Here is a 25,862-nt window from a genome sequence, read left to right on the forward strand (position 1 = left end):
GCCATCTTGGCTCTAAGCAGTCTCAGCTGTGTGAGCAGTTGCCATGGGAGACAGTGTAAGAAAGACAGGAGCTGACAAAAGTGCCATCACTTTGTATCCTTTCCTGTCACGTTTAAACTTTGAATGATGTCTCTGTGATGCTGTATGGCTGAGTTATGAGGCCTCCAAAATAGGGCTCGTTGAGCCCCAAAAAGCCTTCATTTATTGCTTTTCAGTGCATTTCTCCATATATCTCCATATATCCATTTTTCCGGAATTCCTTTCGAGTAATGAGAGAGAAAAGTCACAGCACAGTATTCCTGATTGTTGCACATGCAGCGATGTGCTTTTTATGCCGGTCGGACCACTGGTGCGGGACTAGTAGCACGCGGAAATTCGTGACGGAAACGGGAAAATAATAAGTATTCTCAATAGTAATATGTGTGCCCTGCCTTTGGCATTGGCATCCATAATTATTTACACTGCTCTGATTTAACGAAGTAGATCCTGCAATGCAAAATATTTCTAATATCATGCAACGCTAATTTAGCATGTATACTTTGTTACTGTTCACAATGAATGTACATGTACATCTATCTGTGCATTTAAGAAACAGAAACAACTGAACTTTCAATATTCGTAAGGTAGACTGCAAAAACTGTTTAACAAGAACTTTAAAGGACAGAAATTTTCCCAAATTTCAGTTTCCTTTACAGGAAAACAAGAGCGCAAAACAGATAAAGGTCATTACCATCAAAAACAAAAGTTGTCTCAAGATCAAACAGTTTGCAGAAAAATGTGCAACTAATCAATCCTCATTTCCAGTCTTCTTCTTAATCTTGTATATGTCTAGTTTAGCTTTGCACATTTTATTACATATTTCAATAGTAATTTAGTAGTTGAGAAAGAAGGTGATCTTTCTCTTGGACGATGCCTCCTCTGGAGAATGAGAGGACCTAGCTAAAGGTGTTGTCTGAGCCAGAATCAGATCCTGAACATCAAAGTCAGGAGCGTGACAAACTGCTACCGTGCAGAATGTCTCTGTTTGGTAAATATACCCTGCTTGTCACTGCTTATGTGAGTAACTCTGTTTTTTAGTGGTTGTAGAAGCAACAAACGTTCAGTTTTCTTGTGTTTAAATTTATCAACACAAAGTACCGCCCGCATAGCTGCCTCTTACTCAGTATAATTGTGATGTTTGCTCTAAACCCGTTTGTACGTCTAATGCCAATATAACACAGACATTTGAAATATTTCCACTCACTGTTTGCGGTTTTGTTTGTGCCCTTTTGGTGATGGAGCAGCTCAACTTTTAGCTTCAGTCTCCCCACAAAGCCAACCCCATATTATATGTAGGTACAAGTTGTAAGTACCTCCAAGCTTTTCGTAACTGTGTTGCTGGCCAGGAAAAATAACACACATCCACTAATCCAAGGCTGCTGGGTCAACTTGCAGGTTAGGTTCACTCAAGTCACCTGTTTTTGTTCACAGCTACACTCCATCACCAATCACCTCCTTAGTATTTAGTTTCCAGGTTTCCCCAGTCTCATTGCAGAGTCTTTACCTCACCTTTCCCCATGTTTCACGGTCACAGTTTGTCAGATCAGGTTTTGCCTCTTTGATTCCAAGTCATAGTCTCGTCTTGTTTTCATTGTCCATAGTCAGTCTTGTTTTGTGTCACAGTTTAAGATTTTTGACATCCGGCTCAGCTGTGCCTTTTGTTCTATGTTTTTGTAAATTAATCTAGTTTTGCTTAAGTTCTGTATCTGGGTCCTCCCTTCCACACCACGCTCCCTGACACTATGTTGGCAAAGATTTATCCAAACATGAAACCATCGTCCCTTCAGCCATCATCAAAATCAAAACATGTGTTTTGTCCAGATGTTTTAGGTCAACATATGTTTTGGGCTTGCCCAAATCCCTCCCTCTTTTTTTCCGAGATATTAATCAAAAAGCTTTTAGTGAGATGTTTGGAATACAACTTGACCCTGACCCCGTTTGTGCCCTTTTTGGTTTAATACCAGTTGAGTCCCATGATCTTTTACCAAATAAGGCTCACATGGTCATAGATTTCACAACACTATTTTTTTAGCTGAAAGAAAACGTTAATAACAACAATGTCATGTACACACGTGGACAAAATTGTTGGTACCCCTCAGTTAAAGGAAAAACCCACAATTCTCACTGAAAGCACGTGAAACCTACAAAAGTAACAATAAATAAAAATTCATTGAAAATTAAATAAGCAAAATCAGCCATTACTTTTGAAATGTTGATTAACATAATTATTTAAAAAAAAAAAACTAATGAAATAGGGCTGGACAAAAATGATGGTACCCATAACTTAATATTTTGTTTCACAACCTTTTGAGGCAATCACTGCAATTAAACTAGATTTCTGTATTTGTCAATGAGCGTTCTGCAGCTGTCAGCAGGTATTTTGGCCCACTCCTCATGAGCAAACTGCTCCAGTTGTCTCAGGTTTGATGGGTGTCTTCTCCAAATGGCACGTTTCAGCTCCTTCCACAGATGTTCAATGGGATTCAGATCTGGGCTCATGGAAGGCCACTTTAGAATAGTCCAACGCTTTTCTCTCAGCCATTCTTGGGTGTTTTTGTCTGTGTGTTTTGGATCGTTGTCCTGTTGGAAGACCCATGACCTGCGACTGAGACCAAGCTTTCTGACACTAGGCAGCACATTTCTCTCCAGAATGGCTTGATAGTCGTCAGATTTCATTTGACCTTGCACACATTCAAGACACCCTGTGCCAGATGCAGCAAAGCAGCCCCAAAACATTGCTGAGCCTCCTCCATGTTTCACCGTACGGACAGTGTTCTTTCCTTCATATGCTTGGTTTTTGAGTCTATGAACATAGAGTTGATATGCCTTACCAAAAAGCTCCAGTTTGGTCTCATCTGTCCAAAGGACATTCTCCCAGAAGCTTTGTGGCTTGTCAACATGCATTTTTGCAAATTCCAGTCTCGCTTTTTTATGATTTTTTTTCAGCAGTGGTGTCCTCCTTGGTCGTCTCCCATGAAGTCCACTTTGGCTCAAACAACGACAAATGGTGCGATCTGACACTGATGTACCTTGGCCTTGGAGTTCACCTTTAATTTCTTTGGAGGTTGTCCTGGGATCCGTCTCTTCAATCTGTCAATTATGAGTTTGGAAACACCTGTGATGTCAATTAAAGGACACATCTGAGTTAATCATGTCACTCTGGTCAAATAGTTTTCAATCTTTTATAGAGGTACCATCATTTTTGTCCAGCCCTATTTCATTAGTTTTTTTAAAAATAATTATGTTTAAGTATGTTTCAAAAGTAATGGCTGATTTTGATTATTTAATTTTCAATGAATTTTTATTTACTGTTACTTTTGTAGGTTTCAAGTGCTTTCAGTGAGAATTTTTCCTTCTTTAACTGAGGGGTACCAACAATTTTGTCCACGTGTGTATGTGTGTGGAGAGTAAACCTGAGCCATCCCATGGTGAGCCAAGTATAAGCTTTATCAAAATGAAAAGTTGTACGCATAATCTTGAAGATAGTGAGGGTGTCTACGTCCCAAACACATACTGGCTGCTGGTGCCACAAGAATGCGGCCTGATAACTGAAGGCTCTGCCATACTACTTTAGAAACTCTAGTAACCATTAAACCTGCAGTCTGAGTGTGAAGTTTTGAAAATATCAAATTATGAGATTTTTAAGATATGATGGAGCTTGGTCATTAAGAGCGTGTGAGGAGAAGAATTTTTAATTATATTTTGAATTTAACAGGTAGCCAAAGAATAGAAACTCAGACTGGTTTGGGCGGCCACCAATCGGAAGGTCGGTGGTTCGACTCCGGCTTCCCCGGGCTACATGTCGAAGCGTCCTTGGGCAACACACTGAACCCCACATTGCCTCCCAGTGTATCACTGGGGTATGAATGTGTGTATGAATGATTAGGGAAAAAAAAGCACGTAGTTAAGAATCTTAAGACGTGCTGTATGAGTGTGTGTGAGTGGGGTGAATGCGGCATGTAGTGAAGCGCTTTGAGTGGTCAGCTAGACTAGAAAAGCGCTATACAAGTACAAGTCCATTTACCATTTACCATCTTAAGATTGTCACAGCTGGATAACCAGTCGTCTGGAATTATGAACTCAAGAGCAGATAGGGAGTCAAGGTAAAATAATTCATTTAGGACACAAAATGAGGGGAGAGTCGAAGGCTGAATCCAGTTTTGGCAGGAACTCTGCAGGTGGGGGGAGAAGAATAGGAGATATTTCCAGGACAGGGGAAAGATCAAAATTATTTGGTTTGTCCTTACTTGTAGTCCAGAGGGAATCCAAGCTGAAGGGGAGGGTGCAGACTGTATTGCTTGGTTCCGAGTCGGCGTGGCGAGCATGCAGGTAGGTGACAAAAGGTGGAAGAGGGAGTCCAACCATGAATGTCGAAATGGGCATGGGGAAACCAGAACACAGAGTGGACGAAGGAGACGAGCACAAGGAGAGACAGGTAAATGTAAAACTGTAGCATGAAATAACTCTCAATGGAACCGCTCGAGTTGGCCTAATAACCACAATGAATGTGGGACAACCTGCAGCTCCTGTAAGGGTGTCTGGATGAAGGAGATAAGGAGCAGGTGTGATGGTAGTTCACATCCTGCTAGTCCTGGCTGCAGCATTTTGGATAAGCTGGAGGATTTTCAAAGAATTGTGGAACTGCTCATTAATAAGGAATTATTGAACAGAAATTTTAAAATATTTTATTCATCCCCTGTGGCGGCAATTCAAATAGTCATGTAGCTGAATTAAAATATTTACAATGATTGTATATCAGAACAAAAATAATAATAATAACAATAATAATACTACACAAATAAATAAATAAATGTGAGAAGGACATGTCAGCAGTCACTGTTAAGTGCAGTGAGATGAACCTCACTGCAGCTGCTCCTCGGTCCTACAAGGATGCTGTGGAGGGGGTGTTTATTGTTCACCATCAAAGACTATAACTTACTCTTCATCCACTGCTCCACCACAGTTCTGAAAAAGTCTAGCTCCCTGTCTAGCACAGAACTGGCCATTTTTACCAGTTTGTCAAGGCGCCTACAGTTTTTTGTCTGTAGTGCAACTCCCCCAGCAGACAACAGCATAGAACAGTGAACTCTAAATGACAGTGTGATAAAACATCCACATCATGTCACTGCAGACACTGAAGGACCTGAGCCGTCTCAGGAAGAAGAGATACTCATACCTAGAAGCTTGTCTCTCAGAATGAGAGGAGGCCGTATCGTGTTGAAGGCACTGGAGAAGTAAAAAAGAACATGACTCTCACATATGAACTAGGCACATCTAAATAAGCATATGCCCAGTGCAGCATGTACAGATTACAGCATGTAATCGTGTCTTCCACTCCTATGTGCTTCTGGTAGGAAAACTGAAGAGGGTCAAGATCCTCAGCAACCTCCAGTCTCATGCAACGGACAAGGAGCAGCTCCAAGATCTTCATTATGTGAGATGTCAAAGCTACCGGTCTGTAGTCATTGAGCGCCGCTGGTCGCCTTAATTTGGGCACCGGTATTGCCGGACATTTACTGGCAGCTTATTCCACAAGAGAGGGGCCTGATAACTGAAGGCTCTGCCTCCCATTCTACTTTTAGAAACTCTGGGAACAAAAAGTAAACCTGCAGTTTGGGAGCGAAGTGCTCTGTTAGGAAAATATCTTACAATGAGATCTTTAAGATATGATGGAGCTCGGTCATTAAGAGCTTTATATGTGAGGAGAAGAATCTTAAATTCTATTCTGAATTTAACAGGGAGCCAATGAAGAGAAGCTAAAACTGGAGAAACATGATCTCTCCTGTTAGTTCTCATCAGAACTCTGGCTGCAGCATTTTGGATCAGCTGGAGGCTTTTCAGAGAATATGTGGTACAGCCCAATAATAAAGAATTACAGTAGTCCAATCCTGAAGTAACAAATGCATGAAGCAGTTTTTTCTGCATCACTCTAAGACAGGATGGTCCCGATTTTAACAATATTACGAAGGTAAAAGAAGGCAGTCCGTCAAATGATAAATTCTGGTCAAAAATAACTCCAAGGTTCCTCACTGTAGAACTAGAAACCAAGGAAATACCATCTAGAGTAACTATATAACTAGACAATTTCTCCCTGAAGTGCTCAGGTCCAAAGAGAACAACTTCAGTTTTGTCTGAATTTAGAAATAGACAGTTCTGAGTTATTCAGGTCTTTATGTCTTTAAGACAGGCTTGTTGTCTGACCAACCCAACACTGCAGGGACAGCAGAGCTCATTCTCCAACAGACTGATTCAGCTCTGCTGTCACAAACAAAAGTTCTCTTTAAAAGTTCTTCTTTGGGCAACAGATGAAACGGTTTGCACATTTATTACTCTGTTTGCACCTATCCATTTGGGTTCAGTATTGATTTGAATATTTAAAAAAAAAAGTTTCATAACCACTTTATTCTGTAAATATATATATATATTCTTATTTTTTTATGCTATATTTATATCTCTGACTTATCATCTATTTTATTTTGTTGTCGATAATATAACTTATGTGTACTGTTTGCTGCTGCATTGAGAGAATTTCCCCTTGCGGGATTAATAAGTAAGTACTTTGATTGATTGTTTGATTGGTTTCATAGATAAGTACAGCTGTGTATCATCAGCATAGCAATGGAAATGTATGCCATGCTGTTCCCTCTGAAGAAATTAAAGGTGACAAATAACCTCCTTGACTTTTTTCATGAGAAGTCAGTGCACATGATGAGGACTGATATGTCACACATCTGGGAGGAGGCTGAGACACACTCCAGCGGGCTCCAGGTCCCATGTCGTCTGGCTATATGTCAGACCATTGCTGGCTCCAAGTTTCTCGTCGCTGGAGGTCTGGCTGTCCGCCAGATCATCCTCGGGTCCCACATTGCCGGAGTTCTGGCCTTCCGCCACACCGTCTCCGACACCTGCACCCTCACTGTCTGGCTGGCTGCCAGATCGCAGCCGGTTCCACAGTCTCCAGTGCCACAGTCGTCACAGTCTCCAGTGCCACAGTCGTCACAGTCTCCAGTGCCACAGTCGTCACAGTCTCCAGTGCCAGAGTTGCCACAGTCGCCACAGTCGTCACAGTCTTCAGTGCCACAGTCGCCACAGTTGCCACAGTCTTCAGTGCCACAGTCCCCACAGTCGTCACAGTCTCCAGTGCCACAGTCGTCACAGTCTCCAGTGCCACAGTCGTCACAGTCTCCAGTGCCACAGTTGCCACAGTCGCCACAGTCTTCAGTGCCACAGTCTTCAGTGCCACAGTCGTCACAGTCTCCAGTGCCACAGTCGTCACAGTCTCCAGTGCCACAGTTGCCACAGTCGCCACAGTCTCCAGTGCCACAGTCGCCACAGTCTCCAGTGCCACAGTCGCCACAGTCTCCAGTGCCACAGTCATCACAGTCTCCAGTGCCACAGTCGCCACAGTCTTCAGTGCCACAGTCGCCACAGTCGCCACAGTCGTCACAGTCTTCAGTGCCACAGTCTCCAGTGCCACAGTCGCCACAGTCTCCAGTGCCACAGTCGCCACAGTCGCCACAGTCTCCAGTGCCACAGTCGTCACAGTCTCCAGTGCCACAGTCATCACAGTCTCCAGTGCCACAGTCGCCACAGTCGTCACAGTCTTCAGTGCCACAGTCTCCAGTGCCACAGTCGCCACAGTCTCCAGTGCCACAGTCTCCAGTGCCACAGTCGTCACAGTCTCTAGTGCCACAGTCGCCACAGTCTCCAGTGCCACAGTCTCCAGTGCCACAGTCGTCACAGTCTCTAGTGCCACAGTCGCCACAGTCTCCAATGCCACAGTCGCCACAGTCGCCACAGTCGTCACAGTCTCCAGTGCCACAGTCGCCACAGTCTCCAATGCCACAGTCGCCACAGTCGCCACAGTTGTCACAGTCTTCAGTGCCACAGTCTTCAGTGCCACAGTCATCACAGTCTCCAGTGCCACAGTTGCCACAGTCTTCAGTGCCACAGTCTCCAGTGTCACAGTCGTCACAGTCTCCAGTGCCACAGTTGCCACAGTCTTCAGTGCCACAGTCTCCAGTGTCACAGTCGTCACAGTCTCCAGTGCCACAGTCGCCACAGTCTCCAGTGCCACAGTCGTCACAGTCTCCAGTGCCACAGTCTCCAGTGCCACAGTTGCCACAGTCTCCAGTGCCACAGTTGCCACAGTCTTCAGTGCCACAGTCGCCACAGTCTCCAGTGCCACAGTTGCCACAGTCTTCAGTGCCACAGTCTTCAGTGCCACAGTCGCCACTGTCTCCAGTGCCACAGTCGTCACAGTCTCCAGTGCCACAGTCTCCAGTGCCACAGTTGCCACAGTCTTCAGTGCCACAGTCGTCACAGTCTCCAGTGCCACAGTTGTCACAGTCTCCAGTGCCACAGTTGCCACAGTCTTCAGTGCCACAGTCGTCACAGTCTTCAGTGCCACAGTCTCCAGTGCCACAGTCGCCACAGTCTTCAGTGCCACAGTCTCCAGTGCCACAGTTGCCACAGTCTTCAGTGCCACAGTCGTCACAGTCTTCAGTGCCACAGTCTCCAGTGCCACAGTCGCCACAGTCTTCAGTGCCACAGTCTCCAGTGCCACAGTCGCCACAGTCTCCAGTGCCACAGTCGCCACAGTCTCCAGTGCCACAGTCTCCAGTGCCACAGTTGCCACAGTCTCCAGTGCCACAGTCTCCAGTGCCACAGTCGCCACAGTCTCCAGTGCCACAGTCTCCAGTGCCACAGTTGCCACAGTCTCCAGTGCCACAGTTGCCACAGTCTTCAGTGCCACAGTCTTCAGTGCCACAGTCGCCACAGTCTCCAGTGCCACAGTTGCCACAGTCTCCAGTGCCACAGTTGCCACAGTCTTCAGTGCCACAGTCTTCAGTGCCACAGTCGTCACAGTCTCCAGTGCCACAGTCTCCAGTGCCACAGTTGCCACAGTCTTCAGTGCCACAGTCGTCACAGTCTCCAGTGCCACAGTTGCCACAGTCTTCAGTGCCACAGTCGTCACAGTCTTCAGTGCCACAGTCTCCAGTGCCACAGTCGCCACAGTCTCCAGTGCCACAGTTGCCACAGTCTTCAGTGCCACAGTCTCCAGTGCCACAGTCGCCACAGTCTTCAGTGCCTGCTTCGCAGGGGACCCAGGGGGCTCGCCTCCACGATGCCGGATGTCTGGTTATCCGCCGAATCGTCTCCTGCTCCGTGCCCCACGTTTCCAGATGTCTGGTCGTCCGCCAGATTTTCTCCAGTTCCGGGCCCCACGTCACCGGATGTCTGGTCGTCTGCCAGACCGTCGCTGATCATCTGGCCTTCCACCGGGATGGTTTAAAAGACCTATCTCTGACCTCACTCTGGATATCTCTGTTTTAGTGGCAATTCCTCATGTTGAAAGCCTGCTCCTCTGTATTAAGTAGAGAACTTTATGTTCTTTATGTTCTCAGGTGAGAAATGGTGGCCACAGAATTAACAAATTAGTTCTTAAAGACTTTCACTACGTCACCTGAATTATTTATCATGTGTCCATTTACATTAAGTTGAATAAGATTCCTTTCCTTTTTGGTAAGTCCTGTTAATTTTTTTTTAACTGATGCTGTTTCAAGAATATAAATCAACAATTAAATCTCCACCTCCAGTAAAAAACAGACATCACCTTATTTACCATCACCTTTGTGATGGGAAGAGGATTTGAGAAAATCTCCCACATGACCTTCCCCCTTTTTCTGTCATGATAGAGCTGGAAAACTAATTGCAACTAGCAACCTGTCCATGAACAAACATTATTTGGGGATCTGGGTAGCACCCAGACCAAATGTTGCTTCCTCCTTATCAGGACATGTAAATCAAAGGTGACACGTATCCGCCTTTACCTCCTCTATTCATCACCCCTTGAATCACTATTTTATTTCAGGATCATTGTCAAATAGATTATTGGAACTGCATTAAGCATGTTTTATACCTTTGTACAGGTTGTTTAAGGTTTTCATTGACATCTCAAGGTCCATTTTGATACTTTTCTCAAGGTTTCTTTCTCAAGGTATACCAAGAAAGAAGTCCTTAAGTAGAAATATCACTAACTTTTCTCTGGCGCCACATTGCCATCTGGATGTCAGTGGCACCAAACAGTTAAACCTAAAATAATCCCGTGGTCAGATACCTATATGAATAAACTCCATGTTAAACCAATTTCCTTTGTGTTTCGTGAGCTGCTCCAGTGGTCAAAAATGGCTGATAACATTTAGTTTAATTTGATATATGTATAACCTTACAGACCCCGATCTGAAGATCTGAGACTCACTATAATCTGTTATTTTAGTCCAGAATAGGTTGTTTTCTAATGTCTTTTTATATATCGTATGTTATTCCATGTCTGTTTTATATCATTGTACCATCTGGTGTTTTCATAACTCCTTTAATAGTGTTTAGACAAAAAAAATGGAGAAATCATGCTTTATCTTATTAAACTCTTAACTTTAAATCAAAACCCCCTCTCCTTACCCCCAGAATCTAAACCATAAAGTTTTCAAACATAGTATTGGCTGAGACTTGAGCGCAAACTCCGGCTTCGCAAGTTAAGGAAAAAAAACTAAAAAGCTTGGGAACAACGCCAGGGGATTAGACAAAAGAAGAAAGAAAAAAGATGTAGAAGTTTGTGTTTTCGTCTTGTTTTTTGTCACCGTTTTTGTTTCTCGTGTTCCATGTTTTTCTGCTTCTGTTTAACCATGCAATTGAAATCACCTAGTAGACAAAGTAAACTCTTTGTAGAGCACATGATTTCTCTCTCAAATAGCTGGTACAGTTTACTCCAATTAATTTTTTTTTTTTTCTTTTTTGTAAAGTTTTTATTTGAAGAGGGGTTAACCTTATTGGAGTTGGATTATTTGGCTGAACCAACCAACTACAACTCAAACCCCTAGGTGAATGCACCTACCTTTTTTTGTTTTTGTTATTTTGACGCAACATTTTTCTGGCATCGCCCGATCATTGCGACCTTGGCCGTGAGAATAAGAAGAACTCAAACATCTTACCCCTACTGCTGAGCCACCGAACGGGTCCCTAACCACTCTAAGGAGCGAGGACCCCTGACTGCTTGGGGACATCACTCTTCAACACAGGTAGTTAAAGGGTGTCCCTTTTCCTTGAGATATAGGTGCACTGCTGAGTCTTGACGTGAAGAGGTGGTTCTCCTATGTTGTGCCATGTCCTTGTGCAGCTGTTGTTTGGCCTCTCCTATAGAGAGGTCTGCAAACTCCTCGCTGTACTGCTCAACAACACCACTCAGTTTTTCTTTGGGCGAACGAATCTCTGTCTGAGGGTGTTTGTGGGGTTGTAGTGCATTGGAATGTCATGTTTATAGAAGATCCTTCTAAGTTTATCTTAGACTCCTCCCACATAAGGAATTACAATATGTTTTCGTCTGTTCTTCTCAGCTTCTCTATCAGTGTGGTTTGGTCCAGTTATCTTTGCTAATGTGACAAAGACCCAGTGTGGCCCAATCAGGTCTGGAGAGCTTTTTTGGAGTGCTGATGTTCCTTTTGTTTTTCCTCAGCTTTAGTGGGTACACTCTCCACCTGGTGGTGTTGAGTGTTTTAAGAGAATTTTCTCTACCGTCACACTGTTTTGTTTGCTTTTGTTTATCGTTAAACTTGAATTTTGTGTCTATTGACACACTGTGATATTTTATTTTATGTCAGGTTCAAACTGCAACATGTTTTCATGAAAGAAATTTGAGATGTTAAAAATGTTCCTTGTCTATAATAAATGATGGTGGGTTGAACCAGACCTGGGTTCAAATCCCCTGCATGAAAGGTACTACCTCCAGTAGGGGTCTTTAGGCAAGACCCTCTTACCCTATCTGCCTACCTGTAAGTCGCTTTGGATAAAAGCGTCTGCTAAATGCATAAACATAAAAACTGTAGGTGCCTGGACAAACTGGTAAAAAAGGCCAGTTCTTTAGTAGGCAGAAGGCTCGACCCTCTCAGTGCTATGGTGGAACAATAGATGAGGAGGAAATTATATTCTGTTTTGGAGAACAATAAAAATCCTCTCCACAGCATCCTGGCAAGACAGAGGAGCAGCTGCAGTGAGAGGCTCATCTCTCTGCGCTGCAGGACTGAGAGGTTCAGGAGGTCCTTTGTCCCCACTGCAGTAAGGCTTTTTAACAATGACTGCTGACATGTTCTTCTCACATTTATTCATGTATTCATTTTTTATTATTATCTGTATTATTGTTCCAATATACAATCATTGTAAATATTGAAAAAAAATAAAAATAAAAAAAAATAAAAATATATATATATTGAGCTACTTGACTAATTTAGAATTTCCGCCACTGGGGGATGAATGGATGAAGTATTTTTCTATTCTATTTCTATTCTATTCAATGTGCACTACACAGTCCAAAAAGCAGCTTGTGGTCTTTTGCATCTACCTTGTGAACTTGATGGTGCTGTCCACTAAGTTGATGTGCTCCATGAAAGAGTTTTTGTGGCTTGGTACAAATCCTTTTTTATGATCTCAGACTGTTTCCACTTCCTCCATATAAATATATATATCTTTATATATTGTTCAGTGAGTCATCTTGTAGCAGCCCTTTCCTGACAGTCTCCACTGCTGCTGAAATCAGTGACACATGTGACTGACTCTCTGCTTATAAGCTGATACCATCTAGTTTAGAAATGAAGAAGCCTTTCAGATGAGAGGTGAAATGTCTTCAAGATTCAAGAAGTCCAGTTGCCCTTACTCAAGCTCTTATAATTGCATGTCTAACCTGATACTGTCATTATAGAAACCAGTAAGCAAAATGTGCAGACACGCATGTTGGACTAGAGCTGGATTGTACTTGAGCCCTGACTCTTGAGAAGCAAACAAGACTTCCTGCCTCAAATCTAGAACTCACACAAGAAAGCTTTCCTTTGCTGTTCTGTGCTTCAGAAGCGAACCGCTGGTAAAGTTCGGTGACATTCCTCTCTTGAAAATGAAAATAGCTGCAATAATATGCAATAATAGCTTCCTCTACTTCGTCCATTCTCGATTTATTTGCCCAGAAATCTTAAATTCTTTGTGCCAGAACGGGGCTTGGATACTGTAGAACACTGGCGGATGGCCGTGTGCTTGTGACGCCACCTGTAGCTGATTGGTGTAGATACTGAGACTCATTAACACCATCATTAGCTGTACTTGTCAGCTCACTCTCCGACTTTTTGTACTGACTTACAGTTCTTTGTTTCACAGTTATTCGTGGTGCACCAGTCCTTTCAGCACCCTCCTCAGTTTGTGATGCCTCTGTATCTGCACTGAGAGTCAAATCTGCAGTTTTGTCTCTGAGTAGTAACAACTCTGGCAAGCCATCATCCTCCAAGTCTGCCACTTTTTCATCACATGGGTCACCAGTGGAATGCAGGACTTTCTTTTAACATTTGCTCTCTGGTCACCAAAAATGTTGAAAAAAAATAATTAAATCTTAGCAAATTGTCTCTTGATAGGGTATATACAGTAGTTGTCACAGCCACCGCTGTGACACCTGGTTCGTAACTCACCTGTGTTCCATCTTCCCTTGATTGCCCCGAGTACCTTGGTTTTTTGTTCCGATCCTGCTGGCCGACTTCCCTGCTCACCAGGCCAGGTTTTCCTCTGTGTGAGATTTTCTGTTAGCCAATAAACTTTTGTTTGAACTAAGAGTTCTTGTTTCTCCTGACTCTGTGACCGCACCGGGGCCCGCACTCCATTAGGGTGTGACAGTAGTTCTCCAACTATTTCTTCCTCTAATTTTTCCAGAGCTGCCATCATGTTAAACCAGACAGGTCTGTGCAGAATTTAATCCAAAACCGAATGACCTAAGTGAAAACTCCAGCTCTTTGGCTTGAGATGTAACATCACTTGAATCTCTTCTTGGGGACATCAGAAAAGTATCATCATTGTGCAGCCTTTTAAGGGACATGAATGAGGTCTTGCTGTCTGATGACAGTGATATTGGATGGAAGAGGGTGTGTATGCATGAGGACTGTGTAATTCTAAGGAGAAGCCAGTGATATGAAAAGAAGAAAAGTTGATCTTCATGACATGATTTGACCATGTAATAACCCAATGGGAAGTAGGTTATTTTAGTTGATTAATTACATAAGTTTTTAGCTGATGGACTGTGATTAATACGGTAATTCCGAACAGGCATTAACAAGTATCTAGATGATTTTTACTACCATAAGAATTCATGCTAAAGATATTTAGAAAGCTTTGTCACAATGTAATAATGTAATAAATTAAGTGCCTTAACTTGACAAACACATTACCTTGTCTCGGGATTGTAGCACTTCTTTCTTTGATACGGAAATCTAAAGGAAATAAAAAGAGAAAAAATATCTGAAATTTACAAATCATAACATCTGGAAAAAGTAATGATGTACTTTTGGAATTTACCATCTTCAGCTGCATCTACATCTAATTATTTGAGTGGAAGTGGACGGAAAAATGAATAACTGAAAATGAACCATAATCAAGTTCACAGATTTGACATTTAATTGGATCAAAAATGTTAACATTTTTACAACCTCTTATTCCTGTGTTCTCTTTGTGTAGACCGGCAAAGTGCTGTTTCTTCCACAGTCAGGCTCCTGCTCTGTTGCCAACACCATTTGAATTTTATCGACTCGTTTGGAACAAATCGGAGTCCTCCCAGCTGTCAGTGATGAAGGAACTTATGCTGTGTGAAATGCAAACCATAAAAACTCCAAAAAAACGAAATTATCAATACAGGCCTATAAAAGTAATTTTCAACAAGTTATAGTGAACTGGTGTACCTGGTGACATATACGTTATTCTTTTAAGTAAATTGTTGAAAATGTGTGCCAAATTCTACCGTTTCTTGTGTTTTTTTCATTCCTTGCATCACATCCCAATGATGCTACTGTAAGGCCCTTACATAATATGTCCGACTCACATGAACAGAGAAAGCTGTCCACTTTAATGTCTTGTAGCAACGTGAAAAGACATGTCAGCAGTGGGAAATCATCTTTAGAAGTTTTTAAATGCACTCATTTAGACCAATCTTGCATCATGTGGGCACAATATTTTCCTCCAGTACTAGGGTAACTGTAATTTAAAACCAGGTGGGTTTTGACTTTCAGATGTTTTACATTATCAGACTTATAATGTGTCTGCTTATGTAATTATGACTTTATGTTGGCAAAGTGTATTTTAGAACCGCTCATTCTGTTATAATTCCATCCATCCATCCATCCATCATCTGCCGCTTATCCGGGGGTCGGGTCGCGGGGGCAGCAGCTTGAGCAGAGAAACCCAGACGTCTCTGTCCCCGGCCACTTCCTCCAGCTCTTCCGGGGGGACCCCGAGGCGTTCCCAGGCCAGCCGAGAGACATAGTCTCTCCAACGTGTCCTGGGTCTCCCCCGGGGTCTCCTTAAATGGACTTTTTGTACGTTATTTTGCTTTTTCACTTCATGATGCCGACTACATTTCATTGACTCTGTACTCTGCTCATTACAATAAAGTTTAATCAAATCGAATCTAATAACACAGTAACTGGTCTGGAAAAATTCATTTTATGACTTCTGTGAAGCATGACAGTGACAGTGCTTCAGAAGTTTCTTCTGCTGACAGCTGCCAGACAAATACTTTCAGGATGGTTTGCACATTTTCACAACAGCTTTGTCGCTCTGCCCACATGCGCTCAAGTTAATTTCTATACATACTGAAGCGTTTGTGGAACCAGGCATATGTTAAATGTCTACATATGCATGTAGTTTAAACATGAAACCCTGGTCTAGTGTGCATTTAATACCATTTAAAATATATAAAATGTCAAAGAATAAGAAAATGAATGAGGAATTACTTTGGAATTAATTAAATTTTAAAAAAGTGGAAAGAAAAATGTAGAAGACAAAATTATTATTCTTTTCCACTTTTACTGTTTCTTCATTGCTATTGTTTTTTCTTGTTAGCTTTTGCTTTTCCCGTTTGCATATTTCTTTTTCTATCTTCAATTTTAGTTTTCCATTTCCCTGTTGTGTGTGCTGCTCCTCATGATGAAGGTCCATCTGCTAGCAGCTAGCTCTTGGTCTTTAACCCTTTGTTCTCAGTAAGTCTAGTTATGCATCAGACAAATTTTACCACTTAATCACTTGCCCCATAAGTGTTTTTCTACCTATCTCTGACAATATTTTGGATATATAAACAACAGGATACAAAATGATAATATACATGCAAAGTGTGACACTGATACTTCAGGAAAAGGGTTGGCAGGTTGGGTTGAGTCTACAATGAAAGCATGCAAAAGCACGAGTGTGCACATGAGGGAAACAAATCTTCCTCCCAAAAGCTCTGCCAGAGTCACACTTTGCATTTACTGTATATTGTATCCGGCTGCCTGGGAAGTGAGTGGGTGCACCTTCAAGAAGGGGCTCTGACAAGAGAACTTGACATTTTAAAAGGCATTCTGTAGTGTTAAAACTGGAATGAATTCACAAATAAAAGAAGCACAATCAAGAAGTAGAAAAAACACATGCAGAATATCCAAGGCAAAAGCAATACAGATATACCATATGCAAATAAAACTGTCAATTGATGGAATAGATACTAAATGAAATAAAAAAAAATATTTCACATTTATTTCCACTTTTACTCTTTGGGTAATCCTTCTCATTTCCTCATTCATGTTCTTATTCTACCATCCATCTATTTTCTATATGCTTAATCCAATTGAGGGTTGCAGGGGGCTGGAGCCTATGCAAGCTTCTCATTGGTTGAGAGGTGGGGTACACCCTGGACAGGTCGGTTCTTAATCTTTTACAGATTAAAGTTGTTGTGACACTCATTTTATTTCATACTTTTCATGCTTTTGAGCCACGTTTAAAAAAAATTCTCACGTTTAAAAAAAGAAATTCATAACTGATGACTCAAATGTAAATTAACTATTAATTTAACATCAGTTTCATAGACAGGTTTGGGTTATTTCTCCATCAGTTAAATGGTTAAATGGTACAGAGTTATTTGGAGGGTTTGGAAGCTATTGCTTCTTACGCCAACCAAAAGTAATTTTCCATAGCCTCACAAGACTCCTCCCACACTAGCTTTTTTGCTTCTGTTACTGGCCGAGTTGCATTCCGTCTGACCTATTAGTACATATTAGCTGCCTCTGGAGTCCCATGAGCTAACCAAGCTCATAGGACTCTTTCTTCAAGCTGATGGTTTCACTCACCTCAGCATTACATTGGTACAAGTAATTAATTACAAGTACCAATGTACGGCTGCAACTTCCTAAAGCAGCCTCAGCAATGGAAGACCCAAGTGTGGCCCATTCAAACTCAATGTGCCCTGCCTCCGTCAGAATGTGGGAGAAGCTCTACCAGAGAAAGAGGTTAAATATCTGTTGAACTGTGGTCTCTGCCAAATGTTTTAAATACACCCTGACTAAATGCTTGGGTGCACTGAGCCTTCCCAGCATCTTCCCTGCCACCCAACTCACCACGTGGTGGTCAGTTGACAGCACAGCTCCTGCCTTCACTTGAGTGCCCAAGACACATGTTACGGTTTAGTGGAGGAAAGGAGAGGACTCAAATGCAGAACAGCAAACCGGAGGAGGACAGAGAATTTAACAGAAACTTTATTTCAAAGGTGAAACCAAAAAATGTATATAAATTTGTATATAAATGTATAACAAAATACAGAAAAAACAAATCCATAGTTCGAAAATCCACAAACTCTAAAAACATATGGTTGCTGGTATGATTATATCGTTCCAAAATCAGTCACATGCTCAAACATTGTTTGCTGTTTTTGACTAGCTCAGAAGTCCAAAAATACATAACCCGAGCTCATATCAAGAAGACTGTTCCTCTTCGTCACACCCCTCCAGGTTTTACTGTCATTACCCACATGAGCAATGAAGTCCCCAGGTGACAGTTGAGTCCCCAGGAAGCACACTTTCCAATACCCCATCCAGAGGCACAAAGATGGCTTGGTACTCTTTACTGTCATTAGTCGCGTAAGTACAAATTCCAGTGAGAGCCATTTCCTCAATCCAAAGGTGCAGAGAGACCATCCTTTTATCCACCAGGGTAAAAACTCCAGTTTTGGAGCACAAAACTTCTGACCACGAGTTTGCTGACCCCAGCCCACTGCTTCTCACCCAGGGTGAATCCAGTGGAATAAAGCCCAAATTAAATCCTGATTATAGGTACGAGTAGGTTATACGTTCAAGTTCAGGCTCCTTCCTCACCAGTACAATAATAGAATCCCCCCATATAAATTAATTGTTCACACGAGAAAAAGGGAGGATGTCTTCCACAGAACTGGAACTTTCTTTGACTCAGACTAAGGTTGAAGAGGTGCTGCAGAATACTATATGGCTGATATGTGCAGGCCTTCTGAACCCTGGGACTGTTACCATCTGGGCCTGCAGTTTTGTGAATTCAGATAAAGAGGCAGATGAAGCCACTTTATCTGAATTCTAGAGATAGACAGGCTGGAGGGGGTAGACAGGGGAGGTCTCAAAAAGCATGATTAAAACCATACTTTTAGGATGCATCTAAATATGTTAGTCAAACCAAAATTGTACAAAAAAACCAAGCTTCTCTAAACCGGACTAACATACCCAGACTACAACAGATAATACAGTTGCAGCTTTATTTAACCTTACATATATAAGTTAGACTGAAATTAGTTAAGACACTCTCTGAATGCTTCAAATAAATTTTTTCATCTTTCTATTATCTTTCCACAGCATTGTAGCATCAGATATATGACACGAATTTGCTCCCATACATTAGATTTGTTAAAATGAACCCATGCATGTAATCTGTAATCAAAAATTTGAGCTATTCCTTGCACATCTTACTTACCTGACTTTTCCCTCAATGCTGTCTGTCTTTCATTTCAACAGCTTTCTTGGGTGACTTTCTCCACATTGGAGAGAACTGCGAAAAAGTTACAAAAAAGGAGGAATGAGTAAATTATTGTTCAAATGGAAATGTACAAATTCACTTCAATTATTTTTAAACAACATTAAAACAAAAATTCTCGCAGGAACAAATCTAGAGTTCGAGGCTTTGTGGATCAAGAAACTAATCACAGGCATATATATTGGCTTTTGATAAGACAGTTTTTGGAACAGAAATACATAAATCAGTAGAGTATGTATTTGAAAGATATCATTTGAGTTTAGTACTTTGATCCTTGGTGATGGAAACAGAACAGAACATATATTCTTATATATTTATAATCCTGATTTTTTTCAAGAAAAATAAATACTAGTTTAGTTTCTCTCCCCGGCTTACCTACTTTAGACTTGGTTAATGGGTAAATATAATCCTCTAACTTTATTTACAAATTAATATATTTACAGAGCTACGGTCACACAGGGTCTTTTTTTTCAAGCAAACACATCCTGCTTTGACAAAGTTAATAAATTGTTGGGAGCAGTACAAGCTATTAGTTATTGTTCCTTGGAATAGACAGTTTAATATAAGAAGTCCAAGAAACATTTGATGAAGTTTCTGTTGTATCTGTTTATGTGTATGTGTAAACTTATGCATGGGCTGATGCATATGGAAAACGCTCCTTTTTTAAATGGTCTTTATGAAATATTATATTTAATATTATCATATTAAAAATGGACAATTAAATGTTCATAGCAACATCAACATAACTTTTTTTCTTGCTTTGTGAATGTTAGTTTATAAAACTCGTCCACTTGTCCACAAGTAGAAATGGAAATAACAGAAAGAAAAAAGAAGCATTTCGTCAATGGAATGCATAAAGTCAACCATGTAAGTCAGTGAACATGTGAGCGAGAGAACAATAGAAGGGACACTCACAGATGACCCATTCGAATTGTTGTTGTAAATTACATGCCTTCTTCCTTGCAGCAACTGACCTGATTAACAACCTCCTCCAAGTGAAGGTGAGAAAGAGGTACAGTGTGGACAAGACCCTCAGCCACCCCTGGTTACAGGTAAGAAATCAGTCAACCAATAACTACTAAATGTTGCAGATTAAAAAGATAAAATAAAATTTAACAAATGGTAAGCATTTATTATTATTATTATCATCATCATCATCATACCAATTAGTATTAGTAGAAGTAGATTATATACCTTTTGGAGTGCTCAAGTAACCCTTAATTTCATGTCAGCACCTTTTATAGAGAAGAGGAATGCTAATATTCATGATTATTCATATTATTCAGGTTTTCACACATAGTGTTAATACTTGGGCCAGCTATTCAGGTATATTTTGCAACCTTCTCAAATATGAATTTTCTAGATGGGGTTGCTGACTGAGTGAAATGACCGAGAAGTATCTAAGTAACAGCCATGAAAAGAGAGGGAAAGTGTATTTCAAACAACCAACCAGGTTTGGTTACCTAACCTAAAAAATGTGCAGTTTTTTTCCTGCTATGGTGGCTGTGGTTTGGTTTGCAACAATGTTTTGTCTGGATATAAAATAACGACATGGAGGTGAAGACTCACGGTTATCCAATAAAACATCAACAACAACAAAATCATTATGCAATGACAACAAACATAAAGCCTTTTATTAGATTTGTCAGCTTGTATATATTATCATCAAAAATGCAGACCACATTGCATTAGCCTTTCCCTGCAGGAGTTTTAAAACTCCTCACTCTCCCTATAAGATAAACAAAAAGGTAGGCCAAGGCGTTTGGCTTATAAGATGAACATATGAACAGAACTGATGACAAAGGGCAACCCTGTGAGTCAAACACACTGGAAATTAGCCTGACTTACTGCTGTAAATGCAAACCAAGCTCCCACTTTAGTTGTACAGGGACCAAATGGCCTGTAACAAGGGGCCTGCTACCCCGAAGCACTATCCACAGAAAATCCTGAGAAACATGGTGGTAAGCCTTTTGCAAGTCCACAAAACACAAAAAAATTCACACACCCTCCAATAGGGTAAAGTCCAGGGGCTTGCACAAAAAAGTGGCGTGCGCGCTTTTTCACGTCAACGTTCAGATGTATCAAGAGTGAAAAATGACCGTGGAAATGTGCAGTGCCTCACGACAATTTCAGGGCTGTCGTACGCACTTTTCTACAGCTGTTGATTCTTTGGCGACACTTAGAGGTGATGTTGGGAAACTGTTATGATAAATAAATGTGAACACAATTTGTCCTCAGAATGAGTGATGTACACATTTGAGACACGTGGAGAATTAACACTGATGAACAATTAACACACCCATGTGTCTGCAATTACACGAGTGGATATAAAAGCATGTGCAAAGTGTTGCAATGCATACAATTAAAAACAATGGCTGCTTTAGTGGTATTAGAAGATTTTGCAAATGGTGCAATTGGAAGAGAGCGTGTGTTCAGAGACACAGGATTTGCTGGCACATGATGACAACCGGCTCATCAGCCGTTGCGGGCAATCCTCCTGGAACTGTGCGCAGAGCTGCGGCCGGTGCTGGAGCTCAACACAGCGAGGGGCCATGCGCTGCTTGTGCCACAGGTGATGTGCACACTGGGGTTTACGCAACTGGGGCATTCTAGAGGGAGCTGCCAACCGATTGGGACTGTGCCAGTCGACCCTGAGCCGAGCCATGCCAGCCGAGTGGGACGGAATTATATGCATCTCAGCAGGTATATCAAATTCCCACAATGCAGCTGAACAGGCCAACATTTGTATATCAACAGGAAACATTTTCATTCCATCAATGTACAGATCGTATGTGATGCGTAAATGCTTTGTGGGGGTGGCCTGGTTCAACGCACGATTCATACATCCAGTAACAGAATTGTTGGGAACAGACTACAAGCTGGCACTGTGCGCGATAGGTGGCTTCTTGGTGGTAACTTTATTCGTGTAATTGTTCTAATATTATTTATTATGTTTGTTAGAAAGGTCAATAGAAATGTGAAAGGGAAAGCTAATGTGGTCAGAGTGAGCAGCTGAGCTGGATCATAAAATTATCCATCAATTCATCCATTGTCATCTGCTTATCAGAGACCGAGTCAAGGAGAAACTGGTTCAGGACAGAAACCCAGATATTCCTCTCCCCAGTGACACTCGAGCTCCTCCTGGGGGATCCTGTGGCATTTCCAGGCAAGATGGGATACATAATCCCTCCAGCAAGATATGGGTCCAAATATAAACCTCCAAAGGGAGGCAACCAGGAGACATCCTAACCAGATGCCTGAACCACCTCAGCTGACCCCTTACGATGCGGAGGAGAAGCGGTTCTACACCAAGTTCCCTCCGGATGGCCAAGCTCATCATCCTATCTCTAAGGCTGAGCCCATGCACCCGAGATCTTGTTCTTTCAGTTAATAACTCAGATCCCTAACCCATATTTGAGGGTTGGAACAAAAATGGACCAGTAAATTGAAAGTTTTGCCTTCCATCTCTCGTGCCAACCTGCCATAACTCTTGAACAAGATACCCAGATACCACAACACCCTCCACCTAAAACAGGAACTCATCTGCAACCCAGAGAGAACATTCCACCTTTTGTGTGACATGGGGCAGCCCTGGTGGAGTCCAACACGAACTGTAAACAAGTTCAACTTGAGTGTGAGGAATGCAGACACAGCTCTTGCTTTAGTTATACAGGGATTGAATAGCTCGTAAAAGCAGCTTCAGTACCCCATATTCCCTCAGCATTCCCCCACAGAATCCCTCGGGGGAACACGGTTGTAAGCCTTTTCCAAATCTACAAAACACATGTAGACTGGCTGGTCAAACTCTCATGATCCCTTCTGTAACTCTGCAAGGGTAAAGATCTGGGGCCTCATGTGCAAAGGGTACGTATGCAGAAAAAAGTGGCGTACACACTTTTTCACGTCAACGATCAGATGTATCAAGAGCGAAATGAACGTGGAAATGTGTGGTGCCTCACGCAAATTTCAGGGCTGTCGTATGCACTTTTCTACAGCTGTTGATTCTTTTGGCGACACTTAGAGGTGATGTTGGGAAACTGTTATGATAAATAAATGTGAACACAATTTGTCCTCAGAATGAGTGATGTACACATTTGAAACACATGGAGAATTAACACTGATGAACAATTAACACACGTGTCTGCAATTACATGAGTGGATATAAAAGCATGTGCAAAGTGTTGCAATGCATACAATTAAAAACAATGGCTGCTTTAGAGGTATTAGAAGATTTTGCAAATGGTGCAATTGGAAGAGAGCGTGTGTTCAGAGACACAGGATTTGCTGGCACATGATGACAACCGGCTCATCAGTCGCTTTTGAGGGCAATCCTCCTGGAACTGTGCGCAGAGCTGCGGCCGGCGCTGGAGCTCAACACAGCGAGGGGCCATGCGCTGCTTGTGCCGCAGCTGATGTGCACACTGGGGTGTAAGCCACCGGGGCATTCCAGAGGGAGCTGCCAACCGATTGGGACTGTGCCAGTCGACCCTGAGCCGAGTGGGACGGAATTATCTGATTATAATAATTAATTATAATCAGATTATAGTAATTATAATAATTATAATAATATAATTATATCAAATTCCCACAATGCAGTTGAACAGGCCAACATTTAAGTGCAATTTAAAGCGAGAGCCGGTTTTCCTAATGTAATCGGAGCTATCAACTGCACACATATTGCTATATAGGCACCATCACATGATGAATTTGTATATCGACAGGAAACATTTTCATTCATCAATGTACGCGTAAATTAAATTAACCAACATTGTAGCGAGGTGGATCGGTTCAATCCACGATTCATACCTGCTGTTACTCATACCATGCTGAGTAACATCATTGTTGGGAAAAGACTACAAGGTGGCACTGACTCACGAAAAGGACCCAAGAGCTGACCCTGGGAGAACTGGGTAAAAGACAAGGTTTATTTAAAGGCAGGATATGTGGCGTACCAGAGGGAGGATCCAGAGAGATGGGAAACTCTGAGAGGAGATGAAGATGGTTTATGATGGTCACAGAGAGACAGATTTAGCCAGGAAAGGTTGTGGATTCCTCCTTACTGAGTCCAGGTTGTGTTCCAGAGTGGAGGGGGACAGCTGTTGATACTGAGTCTATACGGTGGGGCGAGCAGGTAGGTGTCTTGGAATCCACAGGAGCGTGCTAGATCCTTTGCTCGTGATTCCAGAGTGAGGTGAGCAATGAAGGACACTGAGAACACAGGAAGACAGAGTAAATATACATTTTAAACATGAAGCACAGATGTCGGTCGATTTACGACTGTAGTAGTGAGACAATCTGGTGAAGACTGGTTGCTCCTGCAGATCCTTAAGGAGGCGACTTGATGAGGGCAGATGAGGAACAGGTCTGACAGCAGGAGCCAACCAGACTCCACCCCAGGCTTCCTGGAAAACCTGCTCAGCCCCGCCTAAGACACAGAAACCAAACAAACACCACAGCCAAGCATGACCAAGAGAATTAATCTTTGTTACTCTGGTAGTGGTGTATATCTCACCCTGCATGGCTGCCAGCTATTCATGATGTAATTTTTTTGCCATGTAACTAACTAACAGACAGACAGACAGACTTTATTCATCCTGGGGGATATTCAACTTGTCCAGCAGCTCACAAATATACATATCACACATTTTCAAAAAAACAATTAGATAAATAAATGAAAAAATGAGGTATTGCACAACGCCCATTATGTGGGTGTGGGGAACATATCAACAGTCACTGTTAAAAATTCTAATGGCTCTGGGGACAAAGGGTCTGCTGATCATCTCAGTCCTGCAGCCTCTCACTGCAGCTGCTTCTGTCTTGTCAGGATGTTGTGGAGGGGGTGTTTATTGTTGTCTGTTACAGTATTCAGCTTCCTCCTCATCTGCTGCTCCACAACAGTTCTGTGAGGGTCCAGCCCCCTGCCTAACACAGAACTGACCTTGTTTACCAGTTTGTCCAGGCGCCTACAGTTTTTGTCCATAGTGCCACACCCCAAGCAGACAACAGCATAGAATAGTGCACTTGCGATGACAGTGTGATAGAGCCCCTCTCGACTCAGCTTTAGACACAAATTGCAGACAGAGAGATCTTGAACAGTTGGCTGTGAGTTCCTGTTCCTATTGTTTACTGAAAGTGTTCACCTGTGTTTCATAATCCATCTATAACAATAGCATATCTTTAATTATAATTTACATTTGAGCAAAATAATTTTACTTTGGAATTTGTAAATTATTATTAAACTGAATTGAAAAAGTTGTTACACTCCAATTCAACTTGGAGTGTAACAAAATGTTTTGTTTTTTTTCATTAATCAGTCTAAAATGTGGAGTAACTGCATGTAAAATTTTAGGGTTGTAAAATGAAAACATACAGGTTAACCAAGAACGATGTCAGGTCAGAAAACTCAGAGCAATATGCCTTGAAAATAGAAAATGCACAGCTTAAAATGAAAAACATCTGGGCAGAAATGGGAGTTTGTGGCTGAACTGTCAGAAACTGGCTGAAGGAAATGAGATTCACAAATAGAAAGCCAAACTTAAACCATCTCCAAATGTCACAAGCCTAATCTTAAAAGTGGAAAGGGTGTCTGCTTCCCGGACATTTACTGGCAGCTTATTCCACAAGAGAGGGGCCTGATAACTGAAGGCTCTGCCTCCCATTCTACTTTTAGAAACTCTGGGAACAACAAGTAAACCTGCAGTTTGGGAGCGAAGTGCTCTGTTAGGAAAATATCTTACAATGAGATCTTTAAGATATGATGGAGCTTGGTCATTAAGAGCTTTATATGTGAGGAGAAGAATCTTAAATTCTATTCTGAATTTAACAGGGAGCCAATGAAGAGAAGCTAAAACTGGAGAAACATGATCTCTGCTGTTAGTTCTCATCAGAACTCTGGCTGCAGGGTTTTGGATCAGCTGGAGGCTTTTCAGAGAATATGTGGGACAGTC

At 42.0% G+C, this 25,862-nt stretch overlaps 1 protein-coding gene across 1 annotated transcript in view; it reads left to right on the plus strand.

The window, feature by feature from the left end:
- prkd1 (protein kinase D1) overlaps positions 1–25,862 on the plus strand; it is a gene marked incomplete at its 5' end in the record, with an annotated part of 142,793 nt that overhangs the window by 107,095 nt on the left and 9,836 nt on the right. The window contains 1 exon segment of the mRNA XM_072365213.1: positions 19,882–19,967. Within this exon segment, the coding sequence (XP_072221314.1) occupies positions 19,882–19,967 (86 nt within the window).

The sequence above is a fragment of the Leuresthes tenuis genome, unplaced genomic scaffold (genome assembly GCF_036924035.1).
Source record: "Leuresthes tenuis unplaced genomic scaffold, fLeuTen1.0.hap1 SCAF_15, whole genome shotgun sequence".
Classification (NCBI taxonomy): Eukaryota; Metazoa; Chordata; class Actinopteri; order Atheriniformes; family Atherinopsidae; genus Leuresthes; species Leuresthes tenuis.